General features: G+C 44.5%; 1 protein-coding gene across 1 annotated transcript; it reads left to right on the top strand.

Moving 5' to 3' along the window:
• The first annotated feature begins 208 nt into the window (after positions 1-208).
• On the top strand, positions 209-18,368 carry LOC141050126 (olfactory receptor 1468-like). The gene is made up of 3 exons (XM_073546958.1): positions 209-391; positions 17,333-17,456; positions 17,539-18,368. The coding sequence occupies exons 1-3, from the start codon at positions 209-211 to the stop codon at positions 18,366-18,368; spliced, it is 1,137 nt and encodes a 378-aa protein (XP_073403059.1).
• The last annotated feature ends 919 nt before the right edge of the window (positions 18,369-19,287 follow it).

Raw genomic sequence — 19,287 nt, 5'->3', positions numbered from 1 at the left:
AAAGGTAGCATTGCTTGGAAAAGTAATTGACAGGTTGGTCACACACAAGCATAGTGCTTGACAAGTGTGACCAACTTTTTACTATTGATAGAAAAAGAAAGTGTTACAAATAATTTAAAAAAAATAGTAATATACTTACCCTCTGTTGGCCCCCGGAGCCCTCATTTGTGCTGGCGGCAAGTCCCGTTCCTAGGGATGCCTTGCGACAATGACCTCTGATGACGTACCGGTCTCGCTGGTGGAGGAATATCAGGGCAGCATAACAATGGTAGCAGATAACTTTGTGGGAATAACCCTTGACGTCCGAGGCCTAAGGCCTAGTAAGGAACAGAAGAGCCATCCTTCAGCTTCACCTTTGGAGAGGGAAACCAGAGAGGAACTCCTGAAGCGGGTTAGTCTGACAAGTCAGGAAGCTACGGTACCAGCGGATCCGGTGCAGAAATGTGATATTCCTGGAGGAGTGAGGGACAGTACAGGGGACTGTATGGTTATATTCTGCAAAGAATCTTGTGCAGTTTCTGTGACTAAACTGGACGAGCTGAGTTAAATCATTTTGTTGAAGATGAATCTGGACTCTTACTATCATTGTGTGGTGTTAAGAGAAAAGGAGCCCCATCAGTATGGAATGGACCGTGACTTACAAGTGAATGGCTTACAATTAGGGATGAGCGAGGATAATCGTGGGTATTCGGTTCTCAGCGAGTAATGCGGTACTCACGGTACTTGAACCAAAGCGATTATTTCACTACTCGCCTCGCTATTCGGTTCTCCTGCCCAGCAGTTGCCAATCACAGTAATGCCGCACCCTTCTTGGTTGTGGGTGGCATTACTATGATTGGCTGGCCACCAAGCATCCTATGGGTCATCATAGCCTGGAACTAAGCCCTGCCTGCCGCCGCCGCCATTTTCTGCACATTGCATGCTAGTGTAGGGAGAGGGTGAGCAGCTGCTAGGGAAAGTTGTGTTTTTTGGTTCAAATCAGCCAGAAATCCTCTGTGAAACCCAAAAGCTCTTTTCAGAGCTGAAAGTATAAGGTCAAGGAACATTTTACCAGCTATTTTTGGGGTCTCATTTACCCCTGCAGGGCAGGTTTTTTGTGCTGTTGCCGTGCTGCATTCACAGTGAATAGCACGCACGGTACTGCACAACTGACACGCAGCCAGCACCGCTGTCTTGTGTGGTTTCTGGGGTGCGAATTCTTGCCTTAAACCTCAGGGCGTTTTTTTTGTGCTGCTGCCATGCTGCATTCACATAATCACAGCAAATAGTACGCACGGTACTGCACAACTGACACGCAGCCAGCATTGCTGTCTTGTGTGGTGACTGGGGTGCGTAATCTCACCCTAAACCTCAGGGCAATTTTTTTCTGCTGCTGTGGTGCTGTTTGTAAAACACAAAGCAGTACTAGGCTGTAGTGCTACCTTCCACAATATCTGCATCTGAACATCTGCAACTATGGCAGAAAAATCCAAAATTCCTAAAAAGGCTGTTGTGAAGGGACAGTGATGAGGACGTGGGGTCATTGGTGCCCAACAAGGCACAGAGTCTTGGAGATTGCAGAAGGTTGATGCATCTAGTTTCCTGGCGAAATTTCCCGGTTTGGAACGTAAACGGGCCTGGAAGCCAAAAGAACAAGAGCAGATACTGTCTTGGATGGCTGATAAGGCCTCCACGAAATGTTCTAGCAGCACCCAATCATCCATGACAAAACAGGCTACTGTCCATACAGAGAACGCTTGGTCATCCTATTCTCAACCTGTTCCTAGTTCATCACCCGGTCAGTAGTCACAGGAAACATTTGACCCCAACCTTGGTCACTCCGAGGATCTGTTTGGTCCATTTTCTTTCATTGCCTCTGGCCTCTCACTGCGCGACATTGAAGAGGAACGTGAGGGGGTATCGTCTGTTGAAGATAGCCAAATATTTGAAACCCCACGTCCATAAGAAAGCCACTTTCATTCACGTGATATACCGGGTGAAGAGGTGGAGGCTGATGGTGATGACACACAGTTGTCATCTGTCCAGTCGCCAATAGCGGAAGGAGGATGACATGGACGACGAGGTAGTCAATGATGAGACCACCGATCCGACCTGGGCCGTTGGCACGCATAGCCAGCACAGCAGCACAGAGGATGAGGGTGGATACGTAGCACCAACAAAGGCACCAAGGGCTACTGGTTTGAGTAGAGTGCGAAGTGTGTCAACTGTTGCCAAGAGCAATCCCTCTGTGCCCCAAGTCAAGGCAAGGGTGCGTTCAGCCTCTGTCTGGAAATTTTTTTCCGATAGTCCTTCTGAACCAAATGTTGTCATCTGTAGCATCTGCCATAGGAAGCTGAGCAGAGGCCAGGGCAAAGGCAACCAAAGCACCACCAGTATGCGGAAACACATGGCAGCCAAGCACCCTAGTCGGTGGGCTGAACAACAGAGTACCAAATTAGTGTCTGCCACTGCGGGTCAAACCACTGCCATTTCGCCTATGATACGGCCTCACCAATCTGCTGGGCAGGAAGCAGGTGATCATCATACCTCTTGCTCACAAGCTGTGGTTGCACAGACACAGGCCACAACAAGCTCATCCACTTGTTTGTCCCAGGAAAGCGTCTAATTGTCCGTGCCCCAGATGTATGAAAGGAGGCGTAAATACCAAACCACACACCCACAAGCACAAATACTGCATGCGCACATTGCCAAGTTGCTAGCTGTGGAGATGTTGCTGTTTAGGCTTGTGAGGACACAGTCTTTCCGTGATCTTTTGGGTGTGTCTGCCCCACGATACTCGGTTCCCAGGCGGCAATATTTTTCCCAGTGTGCCGTCCCCGCGTTACACCAGCACGTCTTAAACAATCTAAACTGTACTCTCACTAACGCCGTAACCGGGAAAGGCCATCTTACAACAGACACGTGGACAAGTACTTGTGGCCAGGGACGATACATCTCTGTCACAGCACAGTGGCTGAACCTGGTAGAATGTGGGACAAAGTCCCAAACTGGACCATCGACACATATCCTACCCACGCCACGAATAGCGGGCCCAACCTCAATCAGGGTTTCCACCTCATCATATACATCCAGTCTCCCCTCTTCCTCCTCCTCCGCCTAGTCATCGTATACTGAAATACCCTCCACATCACTCCCAAGTTGGGAGCTGTGCAGCACCGCATCGGCAAAGCGGCAAAACGCTCTGCTGAATCTGATCTGCTTAGGTGGCACACCACACACTGCAGCAGAGCTTTTGCAGGGAATAAAACAACAGACCGATCAGTGGCCCTCCCCACTGCAACTCCAACCTGGTCTGGTTGTTTTCGACAATGGGCGTAACCTGGTGGCGGCTTTAAAGCTCGGGAGGCTGGTACACTTGCCATGCATGGTTCACGTGCTGAACCTAGTGGTGCAGAAATTTATAAAAACATACCCTGACTTGCCATACTTACTTGAGAAGGTGGACTGTATTTGTTTCCATTTCCGCCATTCCTTAAACGCTGTTGCCAGTCTTGCAGCACTTCAAAAGCAATTTAATTTGCCAAACCACAGACTCATTTGCGACCTGCCAACACGGTGGAACTCAACATATCATATGTTGGCAAGGGTAAGTGAGCAGCAGAGGGCACTTTCTGAATACCAGCTTAAACATACCCGTCACACTGAGACTCAGCAAAGACACATAACAACTGTCGAGTGGGTGTGGATCGCTGATATTTGTGAGGTGCTTGATAACTTTGAGCACTGCATCAAGCTTGTGAGCGGTGATCAGGCTATTATCAGCGTAACCATCCCTATGCTATGTCTGCTGAAAAAATCGCTGTGGAATCAAACAATGGAATCTCTGCGTGCCCAGCAGCTGGGTATGGAGCAAGATTTCACAATGGGTGATTCTACCCAGCCCAGCCAATATCATCAGGTAACATTGGGGATGAAGAGGATGATGAAAATGAGGAGGGAGAGGACTTCTTTTTCAGTGGTACCGAGGGGACACCACATGCTGCAGAGGGGAATCCCAACCCAAGCTTCATGTCTGTCCAGCATGGGTGGGCTGAAGAGGAGGAGGTGGAGGAGGAGAATCAGTGTGAGGAGAGGATAGGTATTGTTCCTCCTTTAGGGGTCACAGAAAATTTGCCTCTATGCAGCTTGGCACACATGGTACACTTCATATCTGACTGTCTGTGCCAAGACCCTCGCGTAATCCACATTTTCAATAGCAACCAATACTGGTTGGCCACCTTTCTAGACCCACGGTACAAGGACAAATTTCCTTCGCTACTGTTGCCGTCACCAAGGGGTTTCACAATGGAATCCTTCAAGAAGGCTGTTGTCGATAATTTGATGGCAACAGCACCCTCAGACACCACTGCTAGCAGAGATACCAGCTCTGTGCAACAGCATGCATTAATGGGGAGAGAGACGCCAAGCAGATCCAAAAGAGGTGGTGGTAAAATGTCCACAAACTGGGCCATCTTCAATAAACCGGCTCATCACCAAGGACTAGCTGGAACAATAGCAATGTCAAGGAGGGAGAAGTTGAACAAGATGGTCAATGACTATCTAAGTGACCATACCTGCATACTTCTTGACGCTTCTGTACCGTTTAATTACTGGGTATCCAAGCTGCATAGTTGCCCGACCTCTCTTCTATGCCTTGGAGGTACTGGCCTGCCCTGCTGCTAGTGTGATATCAGAGCGTGTTTTCAGTGCCGCTGGGGCAATCATCACAGATACAGGCATACGGTTGACTACAGAAAATGCAGACAGGCTGACTCTGATAAATTTTAACAAGAACTGGATTTCGCAACAGTATTTAAGCCCTCCAGATGACATTATCCCAACCTAAAGTCACCCAACACTTTTTTTTTAAATTGGTGATCACATCCATCCCTTCCCATACAAGCCCCTTTTCTTCTTCTTACACATGTTTTCAAAACCTGCTTCTGACACATGTACCTCGTGGTCAATAAGCTAAAAACAATGTTACATTAATTAATATTTCCCATCAGAGACACTTTTGATGAGAGAGACCCTTCTTCCTTCTTCAACCATGCCATCATGCCCCTTGGGCTAATTTTTGGAGACACTATTGCTATGCCATGACGCTGGGTACGGCCACCTCTATGCTCGTAGTCCTGGCTTTATCATAATGGTTTGGCCCTTCAGACCTGCCTTGCTTCCTTCATCAACCATGATACAGCCCCTTGGGCTAATTTTTGGAGACACTATTGCTATGCCTGCATACTGGGCATGGCCACCTCTATGCTCGTAGTCTTGGCTTTATCATAATGGTTTGGTCCTTCAGACCTGCCTTGCTTCTTTCATCAACCATGATACAGCCCCTTGGGCTAATTTTTGGAGACACTATTGCTATGCCTGGACACTGGGCACGGCCACCTCTATGCTCGTAGTCCAGACTTTATCATAATGGTTTGGCCCTTCAGACCTGCCTTGCTTCCTTCATTAACCATGATACAGCCCTAGGGCTAATATTTTGAAGACACTAAATCTATGCCTACACATTGGGCAATGGCACAACAATGACAGTAGTCCAAGCTTTATAATTGTGAATCCCTTGTGATGATGATGATGGGTGGCTTCTTCCTGTGTTAACCATAACACAGCCCTTACCCCTAGGGCAGATTGCTCTCCTTACACCACTTATCCACTTAGCTGTCAGTAGATTGCCTCCAGCATCATTTGCTCTTACGGTACTTCTAATATATCACTGACACTGCGTAAGTGGCGTACGAGTCCCGCTCTTCTGGCAAAAAAACCAAAGGACTTAAAATAGTGTTTGTACATTCTAGTGAAGCAGTGGTGTAAAAACAATTGTGAAGTCCCTGGCCAGGTGCCCCCATGTTATATACATTTGTTTACAGCATACATTTTTTAACATTTACATATTTTTTAGCGTTTTCCTCAGCCACTAGACCTCTTTGAAGGGTCCAGCAGACAATTACTCGCATTTTCCATTGACTATCTGTCATGATCCAGGTTGGATATGACAGGTTTTGAATAAGCAACCTTTTTTTCCTTTGAGCTGGTTGCTTAGAGTTAGTTTTGCCCCCGGTGGCCATTAGGGTTATTACACAGTGGTGTCTTTTGTTCTAGTTTGCCCCCGGTGGTGGTGAGCGTTATTGCATGGGAATCTCTAACAGGTGTGAGACTCTGGCTCCTAACTATAAAGGTGTGTCAGGTGTTCTCACTCACTGTTGGTGATATTGGTCTTTCCAACCATCCTTGGTGAGGAAGGAGCTAGAGAGAGTTCCAGGCAGCTCAGTCAGAATCCTGGAGTGGCAGCTATGGTGTCATCGAGGAGGTCTGGCAAAGCTTGGAGGAGTGGCAGCTATGGTGTCAGCGAGGAGTTTTTGTAAAGCATGGTAGAGTGGCAGCTATGGTGTCAGCGAGGAGTTCTTGCAAAGCTTGGTGGAGTGGCAGCTATGGTGAAAGCTGCACTCAGATGCTGGACTCTGTTGCTGGAAGAGAGCTGCACTCAGATGCTGGACTCTGTTGCTGGAAAGCTGCACTCAGATGCGGGACTCTGTTGCTCAGGTGTTGGATCCGGTTGGAGGAAAAGATGCACTCAGGTTTCGGACTCTGTTGCTTGGAGCATTAGCAACAGAGCAAAGCTAAGTGGTGTTACCCTGTTTGTCACTTTCCTCAATGTGTGTTTTAGTGCAGTAGTGGGATTAGTTTCTGCACCGTCCACTTCACTAGTAAGAGACTGGTTCAGGGCGAGCTAGGGATTTCAGGTATCCTGATCGGCGCCCGGTGCGGAACCGGCCTAGGGATCGTTAGGAGTGTAGAGACACTGACTCAGGGGTGTGCAGAAGGTCTCCACATCCCCATTCCCTATCGCAGGGCCACCATTGTCATTGTTTTCCTGGTTTTCCCCTTTATTCTGAAATTCGCCCTGCTGGAGGCGGTATATCCAGACATACGTGTACTACTGAAATTCGCCTGCTGGAGGCGGTGTATCCGGCTGCATGTTCTATTATTTAAATTCACCCTGCTGGAGGTGGTGTATCCAGGGTCACGCGTGTCATATAAATTCGCCCTGCTGAGGTGGTGTGTCCAGTCCCACGCGACCATGACACTATCATTGGACTCGCTATTCATACCGAATACCCGAGTATTAGGGTATACTCGGTACGAGTATAGCGAGTCTGAATACTTCAGTACTCACTCATCCCTAATTATAATGTGTTAATCTGGCGGAGTGCCAGAGTGTGCCAGTACTTCCACACTCAGCCACGACTACTCCCCTGGCCTCTGTTTCACGTGATGTAGTACAGTATGATACGGATACCCCGCATTTAGTAGGTGGAGATACTCTTAGTTTGGCAAAGATGGCGAAAATGGTGCAGAGACTGATGACAACTCCAGCTCCGCCCCTCATGGGCATTCTTACCTGAAAATGACGTGAAACTCTGTAGGGCAAAGACAGTGGCCCAAGCCCGAGATGCATCCATTGTCAAGCAGTGCCCAACCATGATGGGCATAACAGAAGAAAAGAAAGCCTTGCCCCTTAAAGCAGATTCCCAAGGGGCAGGTGGAGCCTGATGCTGAATGGGTGGAGCAGCCGGAAGCGGCTCCACGTTGGAATGGGTGGGGCCCAGATGGAAACCTTATATGCAGCAGTGAGGCACCATTGCAAGGCACCGCACCAATGGCACATTCTTGTATCCATTGTTGCGGCGGTGTCAGTTGCAGAGAGTTGAAGTGGCAGCAGGCAGAGGAAAGGACCTGGCTTGGAAGGCTGTGGGGAGCATCTGATGTCAGGGATGAGGATCAGCTCGACAGGTTCCCTTTGTACACTGGAGAGCAGTACTTTATCTGCCAGACCCGAAACGAGGAGATCGGTGAAGAATGTGAACCGGAAGGATCTGTCCAAGAGGAGCCTGAATCGAAGAAGGTGGAACCGGAAGAGCCTGAGCCGGAGGGCGCAACAACTGTACCGGTGGAGTCTGACAGTCGTGGAGTGATTCCGGAAGCATGATGACGAACAGGCAGTGAGTGGAACTCTGTCCCACACCCTGGAGTGCAGGCCCATATTCATAAATGTTCTGTCCCTTGGTCCAGCAATCCGATACCAGGAAGGAGAGTGTCCCTTCCCATCATCCAGGCAGGCAGCGTGGATAGTGGCTTGATTGAAGGGAAGAAAGAGAGAGATAGGAAAATCTGGGCAGAGCTGCGCCGACCAGCAGGGGGCGAAATGGCCGGACGAGGGGGTTGTTGGTGCACACTAACCAATCTCGCAGGCATGGCTTTATCTGCAAGGTCTACACCAATGATAAGGTGTATGTGAACACCAGCTCCATCAAGTTTCAGAGGCCCCTGAGGGAAGGATATCAGGTCATCTTCTTCAAAGAGGATGGTCCCTGGGGGATTATGCCATTGTAGTTGCTCTGTTACTCCCGGAGGATGACCTGGTACTGCATGAGCGCCAGGAACGGGCGCAGTCATCCTCACGTTCCCTGCCTGTTGCATGGCCAGGCCCTGCATCTCCCCTGTTGCTGACACTGGGGGACGTGACACCTTCGATGGCCTCAGAACTACCTTCACCCCCTGGAGCACGGGCACGGAGCCCAATGTGGGACACAGCGGCACAGTACGTGTACCGCTAGGACAGTGACTGATAATGACCACTTGAAAGAGAGAATTGTGCTTGTTGCATCTATTGATGAAAATGGAAAATAGGACTGTTCCACGTCCATGTAGTCAGAGAAGCCCGGTAGCACCGGAGCCCGATGCGGAGTTGAGTGCAGCGTGGCCGGTGCGACAACGGTTGAACGTTAATGTGAAACATTGTTTTTTCCCCTCCCCCAAGTTCTCTTGCGCCCATTGCGCCTCTCTTGCTGGATTGCATGATTCTGACACTGAGAGGTTACATACTCTTGGACTAAAAACTGACTGTATGTGGCTGCTGCAAAGGATTGAAAATGGCAGAATTTTCTGCACACTCAGATTTGATCGCCGGGATAGGCAAACCTGTTTAAAATAGCTGGATTTTCACGCTGTACTATGAAAAGGTTCTGGCTGTACTCTGCAGTGTCAACAAGCAAATGGAGAAAAAAAGGGGTTCTGGTTTGATTTTGAATAAAATAATCAGGGTTGAGATGCAAAAAAAAGATTCCTAGCCACTGACACCTGGGGCTAGGTATATACGGTCTATATATGTAATAGGCAGCAGCAGACAGTAATGGAATGGACCCTCTTGATCTATGCAATGAAGAATGTCACATACAGTGCCTGCCTACCTGGCACTGATATCTATAGACCCACATACAATGCCTGCCTGCCAGCACGGATATGTATATACACACATACACTCCCTGCCTACCTAACACTGCAATCAATATACCCCATAATTAGTCCTTATAAGGACTATTGATTTAGCTGGATTTGTGATTTTGATTATGGTATACCCACAGCAACTGTATACCCCACATATTCTGTTACTATAGCTGCAGCAACTCTCCCTACACTGGTAATTCTGTAGCTGACTGGGATGAGGATGGCGGCGCCAGGTCTGATACAGACCTGATGACACTGTGCGGCCAGCCAATCACTGTAATGCCACAACCAACATGGCAACGGCATTACAGTGCGTGGCAGACCATCCCTGCATGTTCCTTGGCTCTCTAAAGAGCGCCAAACATGCCAGGCGGGGACCCGAGCTCCCACCGAATAATCATGGAAATGCTTGGTGCTCGCTGAGCACAGCGATGCTCGGGCGAGTACCGAGCATTACCGAGTATGCTCGCTCGGTCATCTATTGCTATAATTATAATGTTTCAAGCTTTATTAATTCATTATGTTTAGCGGAAAAAAAGATTAACATTTATGGTGTTAAAACAGTAGTGTAGATATGGCCGCCTTGTGTTAAAAGTCAAACTAGCCCAACAAAATGCCATAAGACGTTCCGTGCACCAGATAAAATCTTAAAAGCAAAGGGTGGCTGAAATAAGACTTAAGGTCCCATCACACTTAAAGATGCACCAGCGATCCCGACAACGATACGACCTTGTCAGGATCGCTGGTGCATCGCTATATGATCGCTGGTGAGCTGCCAAACAGGCAGCTTCACCAGCAATCAGCACCAGAGAGGACGCTGGTCTCTAAGGTAAATATCGGGTTACTAAGCGACGCGCATCACTTAGTTACCCGTTGTGTACCTTAGAAACCTGCGTGCTCGCGCCGGGTACTGCCAGCACACAGGTTTCTAAGGCACGCATCGGGTAACTAAGTGATATGCGCCACTTAGTAACCCGATATTTACCTTAGAGACCAGCTCCCAGAGCCTGCTTAGAGCACTGGGAGCCTCGCTGATCGTTGGCACCCGCTTCCACACGCAGCGATGAGCTCTGGCCAGCGGGAGACCAGCGATCAAAATATGGCACAGGCCGATCGAGCATGATCAGCGATACCCGGCAGGGGGCCGGTCGCTGATCCCCATCACACACAGCGATCTCAAAATCAGCCATCTTGCTAGTGAGATCGCTGTGTGTGACGGGGCCATAAACAGAATTACATCAGCGATGTCAGCAATGATGTACAATGACCAAGTAGTGGGGGGTAATTGCATTAGTAAAAATGTGACTTCAGAGATATCCACAGAAAAATGGCCACAGATATATTGACAGCGAAAATCAGAGAAGTCTAGAGGAATCTGCTAGGATGATGTTATTACTGTTTTCTAGAAGTCATCTCTGTAATACTATAAATTAGCTTTCCACAAGCTACACTGCTACAAAAGGAGATATTAGTGAATGTCTGGATAATAAAACTGGGAGTTATGCTCACACTTGTGCAGGACATTTCCCCATTTTCTATTAAGACCTCGAGCATATGATCAACTTTCGGTCCGAGTGCGATGTGGCAAAAGATCGTTTTGAGCTCGGACCAATCTTATTCTATGAGGCCGTGCTCATGTCCCACTTGTTCAACGGTCTGTGTCTGCATCCGTAAATTGGAGCGCACTTGGCCATGTAAGTCAATGGGTTCGTCTAAAAAAATCGGACTAAATTCGGATGACATCTAAGTTCACAGACTGACAGAATGGAGAAGAATCTTTTTCCATCTTCTCCTCTTACGAGAAAATTGGATCTGACTATGATCAAACTCTGATAAGACTGTGATTAGCATAATTGGACCGATTCTCTTGGATGAGAGAAAATACGGTGGTGTGACCCAAGCCAAAATCACATTTATTACTCTCTTAACTGTGTTCTGACTATAAAGCACAACAAACAAAGGGTTTATAATGGATCAAAACCACTCACCTCACCTCACTCCTCACTGGTCCGGCTGCCACTCCTCATTGCCCAGTCCTTCACATGCTTGCTCCGACCTCCAACCTTCATCCTTCGCTGATTATGGAACATACATTTCATTCACATCGTTAATCGTGGAAGACCAGAAGGAACAAGAGAAATTTGAGCATGGAGCAGCGGTAGCAGGACCAGTGAGAGGCAAAGTGGGTGTAACATTTAATTCATTTGTAGCCCTTTATAATAACCCTAAAAAGAGCTTAGCAAAATGGAAGCTGAAGAAAACAACTTTGCTGGATGTAAGCGAATCACAAAAAAAAAATTTCAAATTCTAGTGAATCCAAACACTGTGAAACTCAGAGCGTACTTGATATGCTTTGAGATGATTTATCTCTACACATAAGTCACCAGACTTACTGTCATGGGATATATCAACAATTAAAAAACTAAACATAATATGTGTAAAGTTATATCTGATTAAAAAACACACAAACATTAAACTCTTAGGCACCAATTCGTCGGAGGAATTTCACCAGAATTCCGGTGTAAATTGTTTGGAAAAGCCACAATTGTGAGGCACAATGTGCAACTTTTGGCATTTTCACATCAGTTTCGCCCAGTTCTGCCAAAATGTGTGAAGCTGGGGCAGGATGTGGGAACCATATGGGCATGAGGCTACAGCTCAGATAATTCATTACATCAGAAATATTACTTCAGTAGGAACTGGAGTAAGATTTATGGCGAGGCTCAAGGAGGCGCTCTTAATTTTGTTTATCAGAGATTGCTGATTCATTAAGAGGCGTACCAGTCTTTACCAGGATCTTCTGATTTAAGCCCGCCCTTTATCAAAATTGGTATGAACATTTCCAGTCTTTATGATTTCAAGACTTAAATTTTAAAATTAAAGTGAACTTGTCAGCAGGATTTTGCTAAATAAACTACAAGCATTGTCAGGTTGGCAGTGTTAAACTGATTAAAATACTTTGTGTGAAGAAGTCCATCTTGTGTTTCTTGTGTGATAATCAGTGTTAGAAGTTTTCAGCTGATGACATGCCTGTGATCCGGGGTGGGACTGTAGGCTGAGTCTTATCTTCCTGCTCTAAGCCAGAGAAACCAAGAAAAGACCTGTCCGCCGGTATCATTTTAATCACTTTAACAGCACCAACCTGACAATGCCTGTCGTTTACTTAGCAAAATCCTGCTGACAGGTTCACTTTAAATATTTTCGATCCCATTTCCTGTAAGTCCAATCTACCTCTCGTATCACACTTCACCCGGGCTTGACTCTTAGTTACTTTTTGATTTCATTATTAAAATTAAGTCAAATAAAGTAAAAAAAAAAGTCTCTTTATGAAACCGATCAGATTGATTTCTTGGAATCTTCTTCATATTTATATAACAAAAAGTGGAATGGAAAAGAGAGTTCGAACATGTTTCCTTTTACTCCTTCGTAATCATTTATTTTATCATTTCTCTTTGGATTTTTGCATTTGTCTATTTACGGTAAAAATTGTTTTCTTTAATTTGAGAAACCTTTTGGGACAAGTGTGACATGTGGGAACAATTATATAATAATGGCACCACTGGATATTATCTGGACACAGAACAGTGTGATTGGAAGCCTCCTTTATAATATAAATCTGATTCCTGCCGATGTTCTGATGGTATCTCCATCCCTGCTCCCGCCTGTCATTGTTGTACTTCTATGCAGAAGTGATGCATGAACAGAACATCTTCATCGCAGAAGTAGGTGGTTTTGTTGCTTTTTTTTCTGTCCCGGAGATCGTAACTTTTCTGTTTTAAAAATGGATTAAAAGATTATTGCCAAATAAAAAAAATGTTTTTGTGTGGAGCTAAGATAAAAAATGTGTTCGGAATCGATAGAAAATATATACACGGAATTTAACTAATTGGTGAAAAATGGATCTCTCCTAATATTAATAACATTTTCATCAAGTTGGGGTTTAACTTACAAGAATAACAAAAAGATGAACGGAAAACGAAAATATATTTGCACTTAAATAATTACAAGATAATTTAACATGAAAAATGAAATGTAATTTCCTTAAGTTAGAAAATCAAATAAGAATGATTAGGATATGACAAAAAAAGTGAGAATTCTAGAAAGTTCATAAATGATCAGAATCATAATTTGAGCACTGAATGACACATTTTCTTGAGCAGTGACGCAGAGCTAATGTCAGAGGTTCAGTGATTACAGCGCTTCGGAGCGCAGCTGGATTTTCTTGGTCGTACAGAGTTATAAATGTGTATAACATGATGAACTAACTTCTCATATCTTGTCACTTTATAATAAGAAACCAATGCCCAAACTGATTTCAGGAGGACTTTTCATAATGATCTGTCGTGTGTACATAATTAATAACATTTCTGGCCATCACATGACTTGCAATCTAAAATATGAATCACTTTTCCCCATCTGTAACCTGAATCTCGAAGGTTCAGACGTCTCTGAGCTGGAGAGCGGAGACCAGCTGCTATAATGTCTCCTGTACACAGTACAAAGAAACAAGTGGATTACTGCCTTTCATTCCCTACACAGCACATAGACCGAAGCAGCGGATGTAGGAACGTTATTACACAGCCAGCTGCTAAATAATACGCTAGACGCTGATATTCAACTGGTTTATGTCTACCTCTGCCTGCGGATCATTGAGCTACTCACTCTTTCACTCTGATTTCCATCTTCATAGACTATTATTATTATTTATTATTATTATAGCACCATTTATTCCATGGTGCTTTACATGTGGTGAGGGGTATACATAATACATACAAGTAAAGTAATCTTAAACAATACAAGTCACGACTGGTTCAGGATGAGAGAGGACCCTGCCCGCGAGGGCTCACAATCTACAAGGGATGGGTGAGGACCCTGCCCGCGAGGGCTCACAAACTACAAGGGATGAGAGAGGACCCTGCCCGCGAGGGCTCACAATCTACAAGGGATGGGTGAGGACCCTGCCCGCGAGGGCTCACAATCTACAAGGGATGAGAGAGGACCCTGCCCGCGAGGGCTCACAATCTACAAGGGATGGGTGAGGACCCTGCCCATGAGGGCTCACAATCTACAACGGGATGGGTGAGGATACAGTAGGCGAGGGCTCACAATCTACAAGGGATGGGTGAGGACCCTGCCCGCGAGGGCTCACAATCTACAAGGGATGGGTGAGGACCCTGCCCGCGAGGGCTCACAATCTACAACGGGATGGGTGAGGATACAGTAGGCGAGGGCTCACAATCTACAAGGGATGGGTGAGGACCCTGCCCGCGAGGGCTCACAATCTACAAGGGATGGGTGAGGACCCTGCCCGCGAGGGCTCACAATCTACAAGGGATGGGTGAGGATACAGTAGGTGAGGGTAGAGCTTGTCGTGCAGCGGTTTGGTGGATCGGTGGTTACTGCAAGTTGTAGGCTTGCCGAAAGAGGTAGGTCTTCAAGTTCTTTTTGAAGGTTTCGATGGTAGGTGAGAGTCTGATATGTTGTGGTAGAGAGTTCCAGAGTAGGGGGGATGCGTGGGAGAAATCTTGTATGCGATTGTGGGAAGAGGAGATAAGAGGGGAGTAGAGAAGGAGACAATAAGCTATAAGAATAAGTGTACCTTTCCTTCCCATCTCAATACACTCCATAATAGGACACATGGCCTTCCTTTACCATCTCCATAGACTAAAATAGGAGCATGCTCTCATGCAGAGCATGCTAATCAGAAGAGGTTGTGCAGAAACCGGCAGATAGGAGGCGGTTCACAGTATTCACTACCATGACTATAACTATGGAATACTGATGAGGCCACTGGACCAGGGTCCGGAAAATCGATTCGCTCATTGAGGCGTCTTCATTTTTTTTTTGTTGTAGGATTTTTTTTTGGATCGGCCTTCAGCTTATTCTTGTAGAAGAAAAATCTGGCACTCCCTTTGTGAATAAAGAATCTGTTCATTTTTTCTGCAATGTAGAAATCCACAAGGTTTATATCAATGTTGTAACGTTTCGGTCCTAATATGGATCTTCCTCAGACTGGATATACAAAAAATCGATAAAGAAAATACAAAATATAAAATCAGCAGAGGATATATAACTGGTTCCATGTTTACAATACGCAAAATATACAGAAAAATGAACGAAGGCAGAAAAATTGGATAAATTAATCCACATAGAAAGAATATATTACAAAAAAAAATAAATAAAATGAAATAAATAAATAAATAGAACATTTAATTTATCTGTATAGTCCAGAGTGCATAGTAAAGGATCATGATCAGTAGAATAGTCTTACAGGGTACATAAAGGGTAGCCGTATAGAAACAATCAAATTAAATAATATTCGTAAGAGAGACAATAGACAATGCCCCTCTATTGTCTCTCTTATGAATATTATTTAATTTTCTGCCTTCGTTCATTTTTCTATATATTCTGCATATTGCATACATGGAACCAGTTATATATCATCTACTGATTATATATTTTGTATTTTCTTTACCTATTTTTTGTATATCCAGTCTGAGGAAGATCCATATTAGGACCGAAACGTTACAACACTGATATAAACCTTGTGGATTTCTACATTGTGAATAAAGAATCTGTTCATTTTTTCTGCAAAGGGAGCGCCAGAATTTTCTTCTACATATTTGGGACTGGTATCCTTCTTCTGTGCGCCCCTCCTACATTGACTATGGAGTGACGTGTCTCCCCCTATTCTTCAGCTGATTCTTGAGCCATGGCAACGTTGTATAAGATCAATCTTCTGCATGCCCAGATAGATCCACCTGGGTCTTGATAGTACATGCAAATATAACAATAAATCATATAATGATGATAAAGATTGTGCCGCGGAAATAGACAGCAATGCCGTACAATCCAACAGCTCATTAACAACCACAGAGCACTGACAAACTTTTTCAAGTTTTTAAAATAAAAAATGATTGATCTTAGTCATTTGTGATTAGACAAATTGTTCTTTACAGAATATTGACTCAAACTGATGGCGTCACTGTCAGAGGTAACATCATCCTGCTGTGACTGAGATATTTCAAACATTCCAACACACCTTCCATTACACCGGCTGGACCAAAGAGGACAAACTATGATCTCCATTTGGTAGAAGTAATGGCTGCGATACTAGTGCCAGTGATGGAGCTTAAGATGCTGCCAGTGACTCCCACATTCATAGCCAGGGCATGGGATATTTTGTTCTACATTACCACATTCACTGCCAATTTTTCTTTATCCAAACCTTTTGTACAACACTATAACTTTTGACAGGCTTTACAACTCCAATTATTTAACCCTTGACAAAAAATAATAAACAATAAATGCTAAATAGTAAGTACACAGTGAACATACGCTGCAGTGTAAGAGTGGAATTTTTGGTTGTCAAATTGGACTAGTAAAACAGGTGTGCAAAACCAGACCTGTTTTTCTTGAATGCTTACAATACTTTTATCTTACTATTTTTTCAAGAAAATTCAACCAGTTGCAGTCAAATGTTTAGAATTTGTGGATTTTAGTTTGAAAAAATCCTGTTATTCCACTCTTCACAAAAAGGTTTGGACAAGAAATAAAGAAAAAACAGTAGAATCACTTCTGCCTAGCAAGGGCACCATCGCTGGCTGACACTAATTTCAGCATTTTTTCTCTCTGTGGCTTGCTACTACTTTCTAGTGCATTAAAAGTAAGGAAAAATTGTGTAATTGTAATCTAAATGCATTAGACTTAGGGAAGGGCAGGGCATTATGGGGAAGCCTGTGCAGTTGCACCTTTAGTCGTTTGACCTGTCTGTGGCTGATGCAATCTTCTACAATGAGTAAAATAGCAGAGAGCTTTATTCTTGTCGCGATTAGCACAAATCGAATAGTTATTTGTTAGAATTTGCAGTGACTTGTGAATTTCATAAACTTTGACACAAAGTCAATTTGCAACAAGTCAGTTTGGACATCTCTAATAATTACTATTAGGACCCTAGGACATGAATAAATCATATAATTTCCGATCTCCAACTAATAGATGAACATCTACATCACATAACACAATCTACGCAATATGTTGATTCTATTCTTAGAAGACCATTGATGTTCTTGCTTTCCATAAACCCTTGTCTGATCATTTACTAACACATGTAATTTCCTCCCGTTTTATTAAATCTAAAGGTCCTACTGCGTGGCAACATCAGCAGAATAACTACAGTAATTCTCATGGGATTTCCTGATAGTGAAGGCCTCAGGCTCATTCTTTTCACACTTCTTTTTTTGATCTTCTGTGGAACAGTCTGTGGGAACCTCATGATCATCACCTTGGTGTCCATCAGCCAAAACCTCCACACTCCAATGTACTTCTTCCTGACACAAGTCTCCATATCTGATGTTACGCTCATAACCACCATCGTCCCCAATACTCTCCATTTCTTACTTATTGAGGCGCAGTTGATGCCATTAACATGCTGCCTTGCACAGTATGTTAGTTTTTCATTTTGTCTATGCTCAGAATGTCTTTTTCTCACCGTCATGTCACTTGATCGTTATTTGGCCATCTGTAACCCCTTACGTTATATGTCTATAATGGACCATAAGTTTTGCATAGGTCTGGCTGCCTTGACCTGGTCTTTGACTTTATTAGTGATGTGTGTGAAAATCATTAATGTATCAGTGTTACATTTTTGTGGACCTAATGTTATCCACCATTTCTTCTGTGACCTTTATCCCCTCTTAGACCTTTCATGTTCAGATACCTCCATATTCCAACTACAGATCACTATTATCATTGTCACATTGGTGATCACACCATTAATCCTCATCATTACATCATATTCTTGTATTATTTCCTCCATATTAAAGATCCAGTCACTTAACCAGAGATGGAAAGTTTTCTCCACATGTAGCTCCCACCTGACCGTAGTTTTCATCTTTTATGGGACATTAAGTGGGATTTATATAGTTCCTAACTCAGGAAGAGCCTTTAGTATGAGCACAGCCTTTTCCCTATTTTATACAGTGGTGACTCCATTATTAAACCCCATTGTATATAGCCTCAGAAATAAGGAGCTCAAAAAAGCATTCAAGGTATTTACTCAACAATTATCACTTTGCCTGAAGCATTGATAAATGCACAACTGTATAAGTAGTGTGCCTCATCTTCACTTTATTATGGAGTCGGTCCCATTTTTGCAGATAGAATAATGTCCAATCTTCTAGGAAGACGTTCTACCAGATTTTGAATATGATTGTGATACTTTTTGCCCAGTCATGTAGAAGAACATTGGTGGTGTTTTCCAAAATGTATTGTGTGAAAGCATTAGGATTTCCATTAATTGGACATAAGGGGCCCAGTCAAACACTGAAAATCAAGCCTATAACTTGATCCCTCTTCCACCAAACTGTACAGCGGGCACAATACAGTTATTCCGGTAACACACTCCTGGTATTCGCCAAACTAAACTCATTCATTAGATGCCAGATAGAGAAGTGTGGTTCATCACATCATAGAACACATTTCCATTGCTCCAGAGTCTGGTGGTGTCAGCTTTACACCACTCCATCAGATGCTTGGTATTGTTATGGTGATGTAAGCCCAGGCCTTGAAGCCTTGAAGCTCCTGAGATTGGCACAAGTTTTATGCTAATTCAATGCCAATGCTATATCTGAAACTGAACCTGTCAAAGACTGAACTCCTTGTGTTTCCTCCCTCTACTAATGTAGCTATACCCGACATTGCCATTTCTGTATGTGGTTCCACTATTACTCCCCAGCAACATGCCCGCTGTCTTGGGGTCATACTTGACTCCGAGCTTTCCTTTGCCCCCCACATTCGATCACTGGCTCGCTCTTGTCATCTGAACCTCAAAAACATTTCTAGAATCCGACCTTTTCTTACTTTTGACTCTGCAAAAACTCTCACTGTTTCTCTTATTCGTTCTCGTCTCGACTATTGTAACTCTCTTCTAATCGGTCTCCCTCTTACCAAACTCTCCCCTCTCCAATCTGTCTTGAATGCTGCAGCCAGGATCATATTCCTCACCAA

Source organism: Dendrobates tinctorius, unplaced genomic scaffold (genome assembly GCF_039654945.1).
Source record: "Dendrobates tinctorius isolate UK_male_01 unplaced genomic scaffold, ASM3965494v1 ptg000151l, whole genome shotgun sequence".
Classification (NCBI taxonomy): Eukaryota; Metazoa; Chordata; class Amphibia; order Anura; family Dendrobatidae; genus Dendrobates; species Dendrobates tinctorius.
The sequence above is the reverse complement of the archived record's forward strand: the minus strand, read 5'-3'. Positions and strand labels throughout refer to the sequence as shown.